The sequence below is a fragment of the Gymnogyps californianus genome, chromosome 2 (assembly GCF_018139145.2).
Source record: "Gymnogyps californianus isolate 813 chromosome 2, ASM1813914v2, whole genome shotgun sequence".
NCBI lineage: Eukaryota > Metazoa > Chordata > Aves > Accipitriformes > Cathartidae > Gymnogyps > Gymnogyps californianus.
The window spans coordinates 144,396,026-144,414,531 of NC_059472.1; the positions used below are offsets into that span (position 1 = coordinate 144,396,026).

General features: G+C 40.2%; 1 protein-coding gene across 2 annotated transcripts in view; it reads right to left on the reverse strand.

Annotated features, from left to right (window-relative positions):
- The window catches only part of FAM171A1 (family with sequence similarity 171 member A1), a 90,629-nt gene that overhangs the window by 25,468 nt on the left and 46,655 nt on the right, over positions 1–18,506 (reverse strand). Inside the window, exons 2-4 of one of the 2 annotated variants that reach the window (XM_050892471.1) lie at positions 10,864–11,091; positions 5,347–5,439; positions 113–271 (exon numbers count right to left, since the gene is read on the reverse strand). In XM_050892471.1, the coding sequence (XP_050748428.1) occupies positions 113–271; positions 5,347–5,439; positions 10,864–11,091 (480 nt within the window). Of the gene's footprint in view, positions 1–112; positions 272–5,346; positions 5,440–10,836; positions 11,092–18,506 lie in introns of those variants that run through there. The other variant, XM_050892473.1, reaches the window with a different exon arrangement.

Genomic DNA, 18,506 nt, shown 5'->3' on the forward strand with positions numbered 1-18,506 from the left:
ACCCAAATTTTAAAGAATGTTTGCTGGAATTGGGGAATGGAAAAAATGATATGGTCAAAAGTCGATCCCTCGACCAATATGGTATCAGAGCAAAACTGAAGTAGTGGGTTACCTGTTCCATTTCCATCTAATCCCTGCAAATAAGGAAAACTGTCCACTTCCCAGGGTGAACTGGCTGCAGTCAGATATGCTGTCAAATCACTGTAGCTAGTGTTCTCTGGTAATTTCACAGATCTTCTCTGAAAGTGAACTTGTGGCTGAGTCCGTGCACCTAAAAAAATGAAAAGTGACTTTATATCCAAGGCAGGCAGAATATTTAGGTGTTCGTATTTACGGAAGCACATTTACAGGTTTTTTCCATTATAAATTGCAATAGCTCGAGAAGGACAGAGACATCAGAAGGCTATTATGAAAGGCGAGGAAAACCAGTATTTTTACATCTATTTTGCAGTTGCCATTATTTTTCCACAAGTATTACAGAGCAAAATTGTGAAGGCACCTAATGTCAGAAGCTTTTCTGACTACTTTATTTCCCTGGATCACCTCTAATGTCCTTACATGCTTCTTTTAATTAATATAACTGAAACTAAAACTGAGTTCAGAGGTAGGGCATGTGAAAGCTTAGAAAAGCATCCAGTTCACCATATTTGTTTAAATTTTGTTTCTCCTGAAATAGCAAGATAAATGTAGTTTATACTCTTTAAAGTGATTTTCTAAGAGACAATTCTACCTGTAGTCCCAATTAACTTGTGTAATTTCTGTATTTAATTTTTACAAAGCTTTGGCCATGTTAGCTATCTCTAGTACTGAGATAATAGTCACGTTTTATTTAAATCACTGGATAAAAAGATTCACTTGACAAAGCTTGGGTGAAAAGAGTTTCCATATTTTCCCCACGCAAAGAACACATCTAAACAGAACCAGATTACTTGGAATGTAAGATTTCTCTCTTTTCCTCTGTCTTGTACAGTTTTAGTGGTTTTTTTTCAAGATCACTAGGTGTTAATTGAAGGGTCTTTGGTGCAACATGATTTAAGACTGTTTCATGTACTGTGGCATTTCATGTCTCATTTAAAACCCAGTTTATACAGTCAATAGTCTTTTTCAATGGATGCTCACCATTAATACTGTTTAGCAACACACAGCAAGACTCCATCTGCAAGTTTGTGTGTGCAACATGCAAATTAATTTTTAAATCAAAAGCTATTGTATTGTCCAGAGCTCATTTTGAATACTCACAGAACGCTCCCCACACAGCACAAAATCAAGAGGCAAGCAGTTTTTTTCTTAATTCACATTTGACTATGTGGTTCAAAGATGTCAACTGAAAACAATTTTGCTTCTTCTCCCCTATTAGTCTCTGGCAGCACTTTTAGGTTACACGTAACTTCACTGCGAGAAAGATTAAAGAGCTTGACTCACAACTCCTAAGCTTTATAACTGCCAATGTCATTAACCAGGAGACTGGAATCTTTTCTTGCATTATTTTCTAGCAGGAGCAATAGCTATGAGAAAACATAAAATTCCACAGAACAAACTTTGTATTGGCCAACAAAAATCACTATGTAGGCAGGCAAGTATCTCCAAAGAGCTGATCACTGTTTAGCTGTCATTTCTTTGGTAATTCTGCAACAAAAAGCTATAAAACCATTTTTCTTTTTTAATTTTTGAAACATTTACGTATTTACAGCAGGCTCTCAAGACTGGCAGTATCCTTAAGTGTTTAAGACAGTCATTAAACAACACCTGTGTGAAATGGGAAGAAATCTCCCTTACCCAATTTCTAGGCTTAAATGGAAAACAACATAAAGACTAAACAGATTGACTGCAATGAACCTGGGGAAGACTTATCTCCCGAGTGCTCGGCAATACCATAGTAGTTTGCTGTACCTCAGGGACAGATCTGCTCAAGCACTCAGGAACCTGTGACTGCACTGCTGAATGGGCTCCTACTGCCCGCAGGGATAAGCATCCACAGTAACAAAACAGAAAAAAAACCACAACAAAGAAACCGGCATTAGGATTATCACTAACAGTTTAATATAAAATTGTAGGATTTTCTGCTGTCTAAATCTCTGGTTAAGATGAATTATTCAAGTTGCCAAGAACCAGTATTATATTTCCGAAAATCTGAACTAATTAAGAATTAAAACTAAAGTAACTGTTGTTGAATCTGTAACACAGTAGTTTATGCAAAGCCTCTAGGGTTTTCTATAAAAAAATGGTTGTTTTGTAGCACTGGGAGAGCCATGAGCTGCCAAATTTTAACTAGATAGGGAGGACTCAGAAAGCCAACCTCAGTTTCTTGGATCCGACAGGTAACGCAAAGCGTTCCTATGGCTGAGCCCCAAACCTGGCAGGAAACCTGCACAGCAATCACCTCGGAGGCAAATTTTAAGGTGGAAGAAGCAGCTTCCTCTGTAGATAGTGCATATACATACAATAAATCTGTGCAGAGTAGTTAATTCACACCCTAGATTAACAAACTCACTCCTTGATATTGATATTTACCCAAAACCTGCCACTCACCCTGAGTCTCCCCTCGGCTCCTCAGTTGGGTCTCCCCAAACCCAGCAAGAGACTTCAAAGGGGCAGAAGACCAGGAGCTACCAGCGAAAGGCTTGTGAGGGAAGCAGCTACCAAGGCTTTCGCGTCCTCTCACCACCTTGCTAGAAGATAATCCAATGTACTCCTTTAGCACAGGTTATAGAGGATTTTGGGGCATATGTTTGGGAACAGACTTACTGAGGGAATTGGAAGTGGTAAAATGGAGAGAAAGACTTGTGCTGACCAAACTCTTAAGAGTATTTTTCAACAAGTCAACACTTATTACTGGGAGTGGATTATTATTATTATTGCTTTTATTACTGAAGATATCTAGTTTTGACTTATAAAACTCCAACAAAACCCAAACACATTCAAGTATAAAATTGGCATGTGAGCTCTCTCCACTTGGCAAGTGCCACGAGATAAAGAACTGCCAAACACTGATTCTATCTTCTTTAAACATCCTCTTGCCAACACACCAACCATGATTCAAATGCTGTCAGCTCCAGTTTGCCAGCGCACATCTGAAGATGTAACCATCTCAAGGAGTCCCTGTAAGGCACCTCTTGTCACGCTGGATATGTGACACGTGGCACCACACCGGCATTTGAGCTTCAATCTATGTGAAGTAACATCTGAAGTATCATCAATTCATGCTCTGATTGCTCATACGTCAGAGGCAGATAGCGGTACCCATCCAGCTCCCATTCACCGAATGCTGAAGTTCAGCTCGTCACTGTGCCGGTATTAAATAACTTAAATGACCCAGTGGCTGGCAAGCTCCATCCCTCGCAATTACTGACAGAGCACAGCAGCGGATTGTAATGCCATCATGAAAATGAAGCTGTCTGCATCAACTCAGACAAACTTCTCAATTGCATAATAAGTCGCTTGCTTGATTAATTATTCAAAAGCAACTGGTAACTTATTGTACTAGAGAGGCCTTTCTTTCCCTTTGACTGGTGCTTCAAACACCAGTGTTCCCTGTCTGTTTCTGGTATAATGAGTTCTGTTTTGCTCTCGTTTTTGCACTAAGGTAACTCCTGATCAGCTCTTTTGAAGCAATGCGAAGTTACTGGGAAATAAATTGGAGAAGTAACAGAGAAAAACTAGGTCACAAGGATTTTGGATCAAGACTAGAGAGGCTCCATTCAAATGCTGGTACATCACAAGAGAGTTCCCGAGAAAAGGAGTGTGGGCTGGTCCCATAAAATAGTTTTTACTGGGCAAGACTGAGAGTTCAAATCCCAACCCTTAGAATACTCTGGGTACCACTTTCTTCCTTCATCCTTTTTCTCTGCTAGACCAGCAAAATTATATTATTCTAATTTAAATATATTGGGAACACCCTGGATCAATTCACTGAAGGGAGCAAGATTATGTGGAAAATATTTATGAGTGCCACTCGGCTGTTAAATGTCCCTCTAGCCCTTTAACATCCCCCATTTTTCTGAAGAAAGGAAGCTGTAAACATGAAAAGATTGTTCTTTTTAAGTTAATTGCATAATATTAGCGCATTTGCATAAGAATAAGAGTATTTAATACACCATACTAGTAGAATACTGTTGGTAAACAACGTTTCATGTTTTGTCTAATGGAATCCCTTGTGGTTTAACACAGTTTACCATCCATCTAATTTACCCCATTAGATAATGTCAGCTCTCAAACTGCAGAATATATGTATGGCAGCTGTGGTGTTCTCCAGCTCCTTCTGAGCATTCCATCAGCTACCTAATTTGTTTAGTGCTTTTTCAGCTCCAGTCGTATCTAGTGCTATCATTAATGAAAAGCCTATTGTGTCTAGATGGTTTCTAACTGTAAAAAAAGATCGCAGGAAGGCATAATTGTATTATATTCCCTCAGATAAAACAAGGTTATCTTGGAATATTATTGAAGGTAGTATTCCCCTGTTTATTTATTAACTATCTGGTAGAGTTTAAAATGATGGTAATCATAGTACACGTGAGTAAGACACAGTTTATGCACAGTAAGAGTGCTCACAGGAAGGATGTCCCCTTGTTTTGGCTCATCAAGGTATCTTTAAAAACTTCTGTTCTTTTGTTAACAGACTTACCTCAGCTATCACATCAATTGGGCTAAGTTAGGTCAGATCCCTAGGTCAGATGAACATTTTATTCTTTACTCTGCAATTCAGAAAACACAGTGTTCATCTGACTGATACTACAGTTGCTTTAACTTCTGTGTTTGGCCTTACAAAAAGGTGATTCGAACTTTATTCTTCTAATACAGTGGGTTTCATCCTGTAGTACGTGGGTTTGCGGGCAGTCTGATAAGGGGTCCAAAGGAAGTACTTAAGAAAAGCAAGTTTATATAGGGTATATTACAAAGCAAATATGAGAAATATTCAATTTTTCTATGCCCTAAATTTCTAAGGCATTCACAGTAGGAAGCAAGAAACAAAATAAAAACAGAAAATTCTTAGACAATAAGAACGTCAGAAAATGTTTACTGCAAGGATGGTTAAATGAGGCTAGATGAAAAAGCATCCAACAGATAGCGAAAGAAATTTAATCTCTAGCTCTCAAATGGCACACTAAAGTCAAACTGGTTTATTACCAAGTAACTTGAATTCCCTAGTCACAGTGGTTAGGGATGAATTTAGATATTAATCAACTTGGTAAAACCATCCCACAGAGGAGCATTCCTCAGGGAACTCAGAAGAACTCCCCATGAAATACCAGTCTCACCCACGGGATAGAGTTCAGAAAGTATCGGGCTGTCAGGCTTTTTGTTTAGTGTCACTTGAATTTCAATTACGACTTCCAAAAACCAGCATACCTTGAAATCCTGAGACTATCTGGACTACATCGTCATAGACCATTAGAGTGGCTGAGCGTTCAGGAAGAAGGCCGAGACTCAGTGAAGAGAACACTGTGGGAGAGAAGTGGTTTAAGTGGAATATATTTGAATTCTTATAAACATAACCCAACAACAGCACTTACTTTCTTCTACATTTTTGCAAAAGCAGGCCACCCAATCTATTAAAATCATATTGTATACGTGACAGAAACCACGTGCACTTTCTAAACCAAATAATTAAATTGCCAGGGTAATTATTATTGAACTAAACAACATGTTCTGTGCTTTGACTCCTGCAAGTCATGCATGGTAGCTCAAAGTACAGAAGAGTGCAGTGTAAAGCAGGGTTTCGGGTTATAATTCCCAGCCCCACAGAAAGACTTGTCATTACATAAAGAGGAGTGAAACACTAACTCAGTCTGATTGAATTATTTTTCTGTGAAATGGCTACACTTCTTACCTCAGGAAGTTTTTAATGAAACTTAACCTTGAAATACTTTGAGATGCTTACATAAAAAAAATCACACAGAGGCAAAGTATGATGAATAAGTCTGAATAATTTGCTTTAAAATACAGCATGTCCTTACTGAGTCACCACCTACACTACAGAAGTGCTATATATAGCAAAACTACTGTCATGCTACCAGTGGTGCGAAAGGGGACAGATAAATGGTATCTGCTGCAAGAAATCTGCCTGCAAGGACCTCCTTTGCCACTGGGTACTGACATTCCTTACAGGGGGCTGTGTCTGTACGCACACACATCTTTGGAGAGCGAAGAACATGATATAATTTCATGCCAAGTTCTTCAGACCCAGAAGACCAGAAATATGTATGGAATTAGCCACCAAGCACACCTGACTCCCCCACCCATGAAAACAGTAAGAAGTAGACCTGCCTGCAGTCCATGCATGCCTTTCAAAGACAGAAGGAGAGGAGGAGACTAATGCAGACTAGTAATTTTTGGTAACTGGGCAGCATCCCACATTTGCACCTGGAAAGTACTCATCCCATTCTAAACTGACCACAAACTGAGGAAGACATTTCCAGAACCGATTAATAAAAGAACAGCGCAAGCTCTTCTGGTTTTCTGGAGCTTCATAAATCTCCTCTAAATTAATATGTATTACTTAATCCAAGAGACCATATAGATGCTAGCTACAAACAGGGAGACTGTACACTATTTCTGTTTTAAGAAATATATTCTCTTTTTAAAGATCGAGATTTCATAGTGTTTGGGAGAAATACAGGAGAACGGAGAAGAAACTAGGAGAAACACACTGATAGGAACCACCATCTAAAAGACGATCTTAACAACATATATGAACATTAAAAAAAATAAAATAAAAAATCATGTTATTGCAAGTACAGCTGAGAATTTTCTTTCCAATGCTCTACATGTGAAACAGATCTACACATCAGGCGACATAAGTAAGAAAGCCTAGTGCAAGTAGCACTAAGGCCACACAATTACAAAATTTGTTTGTCTTTACTCCAATAACTTAATTTGTATGAAGAAAGCTAATATAATTTAGACACCCTGGGGAGCTCAAAACAATAAACCATGCCAACATCTTCTTCCATATATGCCAGACTATAATGCATATATAACCTCTGAACTTCCCTTGGGCTTTTCTGCACAATCTTTTCTCAGCATGACAAAGGCAGAAAGTCATAGTTTTTATGTGATGATCCAGTCTTACTCCTGTATAACTACAGCCTTCCCTGAATTAATTACTGCTTCAGATCCAATAGCTCTGCTTAAACTAGAAAACATGTTGTAGAAAAACTATCCAATTTTCTTTTAAAGGTGTCCAGTGGTGAAGAACACACCACAACGTCAATGTTCTAGTAAATAATTACGAGGGCAGTTAAACTATATGCCTTTTTACCCATCAAAATTTATTGAGGTTAGACTTCCAGCCATTTGATCTTCTTTTTATACAAGCCCACTAGACAGAAGAATTCTCTCTTACTCGTTTCCTGTTTTCTATGCGGGTACTGATGGACTATGATCAAATTACCCCATGAACTTTCTCTCCGGTGAACAAAATAAATTAAGCACTTCCAAGTCTTTCCCTGTAAGCTGTATTTTCCAATCTTTTCATCACTCCTGATATATCCTTGCAGTTTTAAACATTTTTTCTTGAAGTGTGGATCTAGGACTGGACGCACATTTCCCCAAGTGACGACACCAAGGACAAGTTCTGAAATACTATACTCCGCCTTCTCAGTCTTTACCTTATTTTACAGCTAAGGTTCAGATTATTCTGCTTTCTTGCAGTGCTGCACTGGGAGGTTATTTTCAACTGTTCATCTACTGTGACTCACATGTCTTCTGCACAGTCACGGCTTTCCAGATGAGCTCTCCTCTCCCAGAAATACCATGAGCACCCTCTGCTCCTAGAACTACATTTCACCACAGTGAATACCACGGTTTGCTTTGACTGACCCTACCAGCTAGTCTGAACTGTGCTGCCTCAACAACTTCCCTCTCTTCATTGCACACACTGCTCCAAAAACATCCTCTTAAATATGGACTACCAGTCACAAATTTTTTTCTTCCAAATTATTTACAAAGAAAATTTTATGCGTAGCTAAGAGCAGATAGATGAGCACATCTTCCATCATGAACACTTCAACAACTCAAGTGATGTTAAATTAATGAACTGTTAATAAGTGGATTTATGGCTCTGCTGATAAATAGTTGAATGGAAAAAGAGATCTTAATCTTTTCCTCCTACCACTTATCACTATGTAAATAAATAATCCTCCTGCTTAAGTGGTAAAGAGCTAGTAATTATTTTGGTTAATATAAGAAAAGTTCATTTCTGCCGAATTATGAGAACAGAAAACCCTCGATACTTACTCCTTAAAGCTATTACAACAATATCGTGAGTTCAGTGGCTGCATGGCTTTTCAGTGTAAGATTGTAACTAATGCATATTGACTGTGATGGAAGAATCTTGTTCCTTCGGCAAAGTCCTGTTACAGCACTTCAAACATTACCACCCTATAGCTCTCAAACCTACTCCCTGCTCGTGGTTATCATTTCCACATTTGAAGTAAATGTGTCCATAGTTCATTTACCACAGCACACAGGATGGCACATTAGCTTAAACCACTGCCGTGGGTGGAATGCTGCTCAGAATGGCATATCTGCTCTGTGGGGTGACAACTACTAGTACTGTTAAAAGGCATTTTCGGGAAATGAGGAGCCCAGACTGCACACTGCAGAATCAAGATTTAAATATGCTGCCTGTTCCCCATCATTCAATCCAGATTAAAAATAACAACAACAACAAAACTTCCATGGTTTTCAAAACTTCTGTACTGTGTTGGTTACAAGCATGATAGGCATTTAAATACATGCCACTTAAACATGAACAGTTCTTGGAAAGTTTTTTAAAGACTATAGGCATCTTAGTCAATACAAGAAATAACAGCCTAAGTATCTTGGGCCTGAACTTTTATGTCCTGTCCCTTTTAAGGAGTAATTCAAAGAACAACCCTATTAAATCTACATGGGGCATATCAAGTTGTAACTTGTTGTTTCTTTAATCAAAGAAAGGCTTAAGTTCAAGGTACAGAAAGCAAAAGAAAGGATTCTACTCCCAATTAAATCAATGGCAAACTATCTACCGGTTTCAGTGGGGGAAGATCAGAGGTGAAAGGAATCTATTTTCTGAGTTAAGCTCACATTTCAGCTGTGGAAAGAAAGATTTGGTGGAAACTGTATACAATTACTGCTCTTTAAACTTCAGTGACTTACCAAAACAATAATGCCATGTTTGATTCCCTTCCCTCAAAATCAATATTTAAGAAAAAGCAACAAGCAAAAAACCTAATCAAACAAACTCCAGGCCATGGAAGAGTAGGTCGCATTCAAAAGATCTAGGGTATGAGTCAGAAAGATATCAGACACAAGGCAAGAAAAGGTTCAGGCAAGAAAAGGTTATTGCATGCTTTAATCATATATGATTGTGTCTTAAGGAAGTACATGAAGTATACGGAGGAAGCTGCACTTCATCTTATTTAAACAGAAAAAAACCATCAAGGAAATTTCTAAACAGTCACAGAACAATTATGGTTGGAAGGGACCTCTGGAGGTCACCTGCTTCAACCAAGCAGGGGGGTGCCCAGTTGAGTTTTGAATATCTTTGAAGATGGAGATTTCACAACCTTTCTGGGCAACTTGTTCCAATCTTTGACTACTGCTGCTGTAAAGAATTGTTCCCTTTTATTTATTTGAAACTCTCCTTGCTGCAACTCATTTCAGTTGCTTCTTATTCTTTCACTATGCACCTAAGAGCCTGGCTTAGTCTTCGCTATAGTTCCATTAAGTAGCTGGAAAACATGGCAGAATACAGTAAAGGAAATGTGAAAGAAGTCAGTCCGTGTTATCTGAAGCAAGCAAATGCAGATAAGTAAACAGCATGTTGAAATGCCTAAAGCATAATTCTGGGTTTGAAGAGATTCAAGTTCCTTTCCCATCTGAAAATACATTTGCTGCTTGACCTTGTGGCAAGTCACACAGTCCCTCTGGCTATGCTGATATTAATAAATAAAATGGAGCCAAGGCATGGATTGAACACTGCCCTGTGATCATTTATACTATTTAAATATTAGTGCACTTAAAACCTGGCATGGCTTTGGCCTTGGCTAATTATCAAATCTGAGGTGTTATTTAGGTGTGATTTGGGTATAATACAAGCCTGGGACCACTCCCAAACTACGTGGACCCTAACTGTGGCTGGGGATTAGAGGAAAAGCAGATGAAAACTGGGGATGTGACCTTCATCTAGACGTTACCTCTCAAGATCTGAAAGCCACCCTCAGTCTGTTCTATTTAGCAGTACAGAAACAGTCTTCATGACTCAGTTTCCCCTCCTGTACAACTAATGTAAAGTCTCCCACTTCCCATAAAATTTTGAGGCATTCTGATAAAAACTAACATGCAAGTATTATTGTTATATTTGTTTGCCTCCAGAAGAAACAAATCATGCTAAGTAAGTTAGAAAAAATCCTTACATGTGGATAACATAACTGCAGATTAAAACCGTCCTATGGACATGGCCAAGAACTGAAAGGCCAGGACTTTTTTTGTACGCTACAGCCTACAGTGCAACAGTTGTTGTACACCTTGGGAGAGAAATGAACGAGTACATCACAGCTGCTGAAACAAAGCACTTGGAAACAGAGCTCCCATAAAGAAAAAGATCTGGAATAGATTTGTATTTTCTGTGGAGCTGTAAAACCACCAACAGTTGTTTGAAAACTGACGTAGCACTGTATCAAGGACAGCCAGGAGGAGAGCGATTCTCTGCACAGCCCTGATGCCACAGTTCCAACTGAGGAAGAAACCCTGCTTTTTTTGAAATGCACAGATGTTCTTCCTCCCACCCAGGATCGCAAGCATTAAAACACACCATACAAAACTGTGTAACTTCCTTTAGATGCAAAATCTTACCTCAGAACAAAAATAAAGATCTCTTACCAGGCAATCTTACAGGTTTCCATGGTGCAGAATTTGGCACATATGCATGTTTACTAGCAGTCACTATCAGCTGATTGCCCAACTTATACTGAAACTTGAGGAAGGCAGTGCCATCTGCTCCTGAGGTTCCAGATGCAATGGAGATCTGGTTGGTAAAAATCTCAATGAAGGCTTCAGTTACTGGCTGATGTGTGCTGGCATCGCTTACATGGACCTTCAGCGTTACTTCTGTAATGACAAACAACCACAGCAATTATCGTCCGAAAAGCTTCTGCAGGAGGCAGCAGTTAGAACATGCTAGCACACCAATGACCAAAAAGACACGGGGCTCAGTGCTAACCTCTGACGCTTTGGTGCCAAGTACGATGTCTTGTCCTGGCCTGCAGTTCTCCATTTTGGTCAGTCACTCTTTAGAGACACTGCAGATTCTGCCACAAGCCAGACCAGGTCCTGAATTATTGCCCTACTGCTAACTCCAGCTGTGGAGGCATCTATATTCCACCTATGACCCACACGCAGCTGGGCAGCACATCACCAGGGGCAAGCAATATTCCCTTTGATGGGCAACATGTCAGTCTCACAGTAGCATCATAACTCTAAATGTGTGTCCTATCAAACATCATGTATTAGTCACGGATAGCATGGCATCGTAACTCTCTGTAAGGTCCCTGTCTTGCTGTGCCTCTGCTCCAGCCAGCCGTCTCCACCAGCAGTGGGGAGAGGGAAAGGCTGGAAGTGGGCTGTGCAGTGAGGAAGAGAGGAACACTTCCCCCCTGCCTGCCTGTTCACTGGCCCTTTTTCCGAAGGGGCAAAAATGTCACAGCCCCTAGTGATACCTGCTTGTCAGGCCTGACACTACCGTATTGCCTGTCCCCCCCCACAACTGGTGGGTATGAGAAGCAAAGAAGCGATGGTTAAGGCAGTCAGGAGAATCATACATCTTGTAGACAACCAGTCAGAAGCTAACACAATGGACTACATTTTCCTTGAGTAATTTGCCGTTTTTCCTGAAACTAATTACTTGTTTAAATGTTTCCAGATGTACAATACTTGTCCACTCCGGGGCACTCCTATGACTAAACCATGCATTGTGTCACCAGGCTTTTGTTACATAAAGTGGAGTGGCTTGTGCAAGACAGTCCCTCTGGAAGGCATTCCTCTATATCTACGATTATTTTTCTGCCCCTCCAGTAGTTCCTCTGCCTCATGCTCTAAAGTAGCAGCTGTTGCCTTTCCTCAATAACTATGACTTAAACGCAATGCTGTGTTGAAAAGACCCAGCAACGGTCCAATGCCTCCACCAAGCCACTCCTTGGATTTTTTCGTTCACAGTCGCCTTGTTCTTCTAAATGAGTACCTACCTCCCTCTTTTCTCTTCTCTCCCACTCTCTCCTTTCTCTTGTTCTCGCCCTCATCTTTGGAGATTCTGTTGTTCTTGCATGAAGTCCCCTACCTCAGCTTACTCCATTACCCAAGGTAGCAGACAATATTTTGCAAACTTCCTTTTTGTGTCAGGGGAATTCAGCTGCTAACTAGCAAGATGCTCACACTCCACGTGCAACTCATTTCTTCATGTGCTGCCCAGAAATGAGAGCATGACCTCCTTTTCATATATATTTAAAAACAATACATTGATTTCTACAGAACAGTATTGGTGGTACAGTTCTGTTACATTACTACTGTGCATTAGGATTTTAAGAACTTATTTTGGTGTAAGCCCTGAGCCACCAAGACATAACACCAAGAAGAACAACAAAGAACTTAACAAAATCTCTGTTGTGAATTTCAATAGTGAAATGACACAACTCAGTACGCCGAGAAACATACTGTAACAATATAAAATTTTAAAAGGATGTCAGGATCTAATACAAAAATATCAGCACCTCTGCCCTAAGGGCATTTCAGCCAGAAAGATATCAGGCCCTTTTATAAGCGGAGACCTTCTGTCTGAATCCTACAGTACAGAAAATATAAATATCAGGCAGCCCTGAACAAAAACCCCATGAGAGAAATTCATCATCATCGCAGCCCTCACTTTAGAACTTGGCAGTGGAGGATGCCAATTTAGAGGGGGATCAGCATGAAATACATTCTAGCTATTAAAGATTCTGGACTTGTTCCCAGTTTTGCATTTAGTAGTCAAAGAAAACAATGTATATTGAAAAATAGCGTCCATACACTCTGGTGTGCACGTACAGAATGCCTCCTTAGAAACCTTGCCTTGACCACCAAGCACCTTGTGAAATCTTATGCATGTGAAAGGCAGCCACATTAATCAAAGGAGGAACGCATATGTATTTATGTATTTACAAACCGTACATGTATTTACAAACATGAGGGCAAAAAGCAATATAAGTTTTTATTTTCAAAATGTGCAGGAACAATACGCTTAGATCCAAAGCCAGATAGCTGTGCTGTTACTGTTTCCCACTTTGAATTGCCTAGCAAAGAATGCTGAAGAACAGATGCGGTTAAGAATAATGGGTCATGCATTAAAGAAAAAGCAAGGAAACAGGACAAGCTGAACATTGTGGTTAGCAATTTCAGTAACATGAAAGTTCAGCCTTTTCTAAAACAACCACATATAAGAGGGAACCAAGGAACTCCGGAATATTAAATACTAAACAAGGAAGAGGATAAGAAAACAACAGAAGTATCAAATTTATTTAATTCCTTATAGACATCCAAAATTCTAGAATAGAGACTACTACTAAAATTGATCAAGAGACAAAGACTCATAAACAAAAATTTTCCTGTGTACACAAATCCAGCTCTCTCTTCCCAAACAAGAGAGCTAGCCACGGGTATCTCCAGTAGGAAATTCCTTTATCCTTCACTCTATAGCTATATAAGGGCTTCTGTCTGCATCCTTCTCTCTTTCTGATAAGGAAGGATAAGGGTTTCCAAAATCCTGTTTCTAAATGGAAACGACAAAGGCCATCACCCGAGATGGAAGACTGATGTCCTGAAAGGCAACAGTCTGGAACTGCTGTTCCAAACCACAGTCCCTAGATCAGACACTGGGCTTTTTTTCTCCTCCTTTTTAATATTTAGACTTGTTTTTTCCTGAGAAGATAGAGAAAATCCTAGCAGCCTGAACAACTCTAATTCCTTTTCATGTGTTATCTTCCCTGACATACGCATGAAAAGTATACAACTTGCCTAATTCAGGGCTTTCTCCCACGCAACAGCTCCTTTTTCTTCTTATCTAATGCAGCAGTGAAGTCACGAACACTAAACCTGCATTATCACAGTAATTTCCACAGCAACAGAATGATTACAAGCTTTAAGCTGGAGACAAATTGTTGAAGAAAACCTCCTCTCAAACAGTGAGAGTGATGAGAACAATCAATAAAGAGAGACTACTATGAAAACTTAAAGCTATACAGCAAGTTTCAGAATTGTTATGAGATATTCAGGCACTTCTTGAAGAACAGGAGGACCGAACAAGGGAAAGAAGAGAGCAGAGTAAGGACAGCAAGTGATCCAAGATCAGTCTGACCTCAAATTAATAGGGAGGTCTTAGACCGAAGCATTAGGTATACTAAAAGAAGTATTTAATTAGAAAAAGCTGCTTAGAAGACTCATTATTAGCTAAGGAATAGAGTCTCTAAAATATCTGGCAAACTTTTTAGTTGGTACTCTCAGCAAAACAGTGGGGATAAAGCAGATACGTTATTCTTGAGTTTTACAGCCTGCCACAGCAAGGCGCTCACACAGAATTAAAGACACATGGACTCAGAGAAGGAAGGACATCTGCAGTAAGTGGGAAACACGATGGAGGCAGGGAACGAAAAGCACTGCAGAAGATGAACTCCAAGAACATGAACTGCTAAAGAGAAGTGTGCTTCATTCTTCCACAGATTTCTGATACTGTTGTGCTTTCTATTATTTACTACAGTGGGAATATTCAATTACTAAGTTCTGAAGGAGCTTTGCTCTGTGCTACTAGTGAGGTCCTGAAGGAAGGAAGGGGACATAAAGGTGCACAGTGCTGATGTTGCCCCACTGCAGAGCAAAGCAGAGATGGCTGAGGTGACAGACCCCGGGCTGATGAATTCACCCAGGGCAGCAGTGATGTCTCTCACCTCCCCAGACAGGCCAGCCACATTCAGGACAGGCTATGCCTGAGCCAATAGCCCTGTCTAATACACCTGGCTCCTGACCAGCATGGTGTGAATGTGACTCTTTCAGACCTGGGCTGTCTGGCACGTGGTTCCCTGTTGGCTTGCAGCGCAATGCAGGTAGGCACAGGTAGAGCCAAAGTAATTTGCCTGTACCACTAGTGCACGCCGTGCCATTATATTCCTACAGGAATGTTTCATGTCCAAAGCAAGAGCTACTTACGGTAACTGTTCATAAACCACAGGCAAAGATAACCTATCTGGATGGGCAAAAAGACTGTGTGTCCCTGTCTAAAAGTGCAGCTAGGAATGGGCCACTCGCAAACGTTAAATAGTGCAAGCCATCTGGGAAACCCTGCAACTCTGCTTCAAGAATCCTAAAGCAAAGTGGGAAAAGGAGGTTAGTGGGAAAACAGCAAATACAGGGTTACATTCCACAAAGAGATCAAGGTTTCTGTATGTGTATGCTCAAGCAAGTAAGTCTAGCCTAAATATCTTTTCTCATAGTTATATTCCTTTTTCTTCTTTCAGCAATCACATCTCACTTCTTTTTCAAACAAGCGCAAACCAAAACTACTAGTTACAGTGAAAACAGCTGCTTAAGTGTAACTCCCTCCCAGTTTTCTAGTACTAAATTCATTGTCAGCTATATAAAAAAACCCAGCATCTCCAAGGTCATAATTTGGGAAAGTGAAATAAAAAAAGACAAAAAAACCCCCCTTACATGTTAGCATTCCAATCCAGAATCCCATCTGTCTTCTTAATCTGATTTTTGAGATTTTACTAAGTCTAAACTTTCTCTGAGCAATCCTTCCTGTGCCATCTGCTTTATGAACCGCACTGCCTCCTCTGAAATACAAGTAACGTTAAGACAACTATTTCTGCAGTTGCAACCCCTCTTAGACTCACAACTGCTCTTTATATTGCTGTGAACTCCCAGTTTGGGAACGGTTTCCTTCAGAACTGGTATCATCAGCCCTGTCTTCTATAACCAAACTCCTGAAAAGTGAAAAGCACTGTTTTTTAAAAAATAATAAAAAAAAAAGGTCAGTAATGTTACATAGAAAGAAAAATCCTGAGCGATCTGAGTGATGGCACACTATCAGATCTCAAATACTGAAATAAACAGAGAAAAGTTATGACACAGAATGGAAGTCAAAGATGACGATCTTATTTAGATCCCGATCCTGCAATGTGGTTTCTGTGCACACACCCCTCTGGTCAGGCAGACTCCCACTGACGTCTCCTGGACAGATGATCTCTTTTGGGCACAGGCTGACACAGGCAGCCGTTATCACTTATCTTTTCCTCTTGGGGTCCCCTATCCATGGACAATGTCAGGATATTACCAAAGAGAGAGATAGTTAAATTATCTAGGTTTTGATTAGAGAAAGAAAACTTCCTGCTCATTTAAAAAATGCCATTATGAACTTTATTTAAAATTGTATCCTCTGCTCTGATTGAGCTTACTGGCAACATGCCTGGTTTTGAATCCTACATGCCAAACGGATAAGGCTTTCTGTCTCTTAACCTTTTGCCCATGTGCGAGGTCACTCCTCAGCCAAACAATAGGATTTTCATTTATCTAAAGGAAAACATTTTCCTAGAAAAAGGAGTGTTCCCCATCCCCTAGCCACAGATGCCAACTCAAGCATTTACATATCGTCATATCTTTCTAATGTACTGCATCAAGAAGGCCCTACTGACAACCATGCTTCAAAATAGTAGCAGAGTAAGTTCATATGAAGAAAAAGGAAACGTGTACACAAAATCCCTCCAGAAGCACAGACTCTGATCTTCATTGATGTTGTCACCTGAAAAGTAAGTTCACAAGTACCACCTCAAATGGCAAACTAGGCGTGCTTGTAGAAGATTCAGAGCAAAGACAATGACATCCTCTGTTCAGAATAGGCTCTGGTCCACTTTACAGGAAAACCGGTGGTGCTACACAGCCCTCCCCTCCACCACAGGTGACCAAGGTTTCAACTGGGGTGAGTGTCTGCCACTGATTTCCAGGGAACCCAACCACGCAGAGGGTGGGATGCGGGAGGTCTGCTTCTGCTCGTTGCCTGTTCAGCGATTCTCGAGATTATACCAGGGCTGCTGCAGTCCCTGGCATCAAGCAGAAAGATCCTTACTTCTGTCCACAGCACTGGTCAGAACTCTAGTAAGGACCACACAACAGGGCTTGGTTCACAGGTTCAAGGATTTAAAAAGCAGAGGGGTTCAGAGAAGAGCCACATAAAAAACCAGGGGAGGGGGAAGCAGCCTTGGGACTCGCCATCTGAAGAACCCAGCCTCTTCAGTTTTTGCAAGAGAAGGCTGGATCACTGTACATAACAGGGAAACTGCAAAAAACAAGTCAGCTGAGGACTTCTAGTCTTGCTGACAGAGACAGAGTATGACCCAACAGCTGTATACTGAACTTAAGCAAAATCAGGTGTCATTTCTTAGCAACAAGAGAACAGCTTACTAGATGGCAGATACACTCGTGCTGACAGACTATGGGAAGATTTATTTTCTTTTTTTTTTTTTAAATAGCTTTAATATTAGTTCTTGGTGTTTAATTAAGGCTTACAATTAATGTTTAATTCTGGAGTTAAGAGAATTAATGTTTGATTCAGGAACATTTATGAAGCCATCCCAAATGGTTGTCTGCGGTACTTCTTTTTAGCACTGCAATCTGAATTTGCTAAACACTTTTCTGCTTTACAGGTCATGGAGAAGACTATCAGTATGGTCCTCTGCATACTCTGAGCACTTGTAGTGTGATGACTATAATTAACTCTCACACCTCAGAAGTCAAGAAGGAACTTTTTTCCCCAAATACAACTGACTGTGATTTCTGAGTTTTTCTTTTATTCTTCTCCCTTGCTCTTCCTCAGAAACAGTAGAGATCTGATGCAACAGGAGCTGCATAGTCCAGTCTCTTAGCTGGCGCAGAGAAGCCCCTCTGTGATGCCTGATCAATGCATCTTGCTCATCTCATCTCAGCGGACAAGCAGGACGCGGGGTTGTGCGGAGGCTGCTCTCGGGTAGCACTTGAGGCTTTTTCGCCCTTCTCTGCAGCACAGTTTGATTCATCTGCATTTCTCATCTAACATTCCTTGCCACTGCAAGTGCCTCAGGCATTGCTGGCACTGTGACTGGTTCCTCTAGTGCACAAGAATTTAATTTCCAGGGGACTGAAATGGTTTATCTTAACTAAAATAATTAGACTCAATCCTCAATATTCAAATAAAGCACAGTGGTCTGTGATATGAAGGTCAGACAGGTGCCCTACTTGCCTCTTCAGGTTTAAAATCTATTAAAGCATTTGGAAACTAAAACGATAAATACATTAGTTTATCTCAAAATACATTATCTCCTAGTGATAATGCACACAAATTTTAATAAAATGTCACAAAAGGAACTCTAGTATAAGGACTAGAGTAATTTATGCCATCTCCAGTGACAACCAGGCTACTATACAACCATGTACTCAAGGGGGAGGGAAGGACACAGTTAAAGGATAATAAA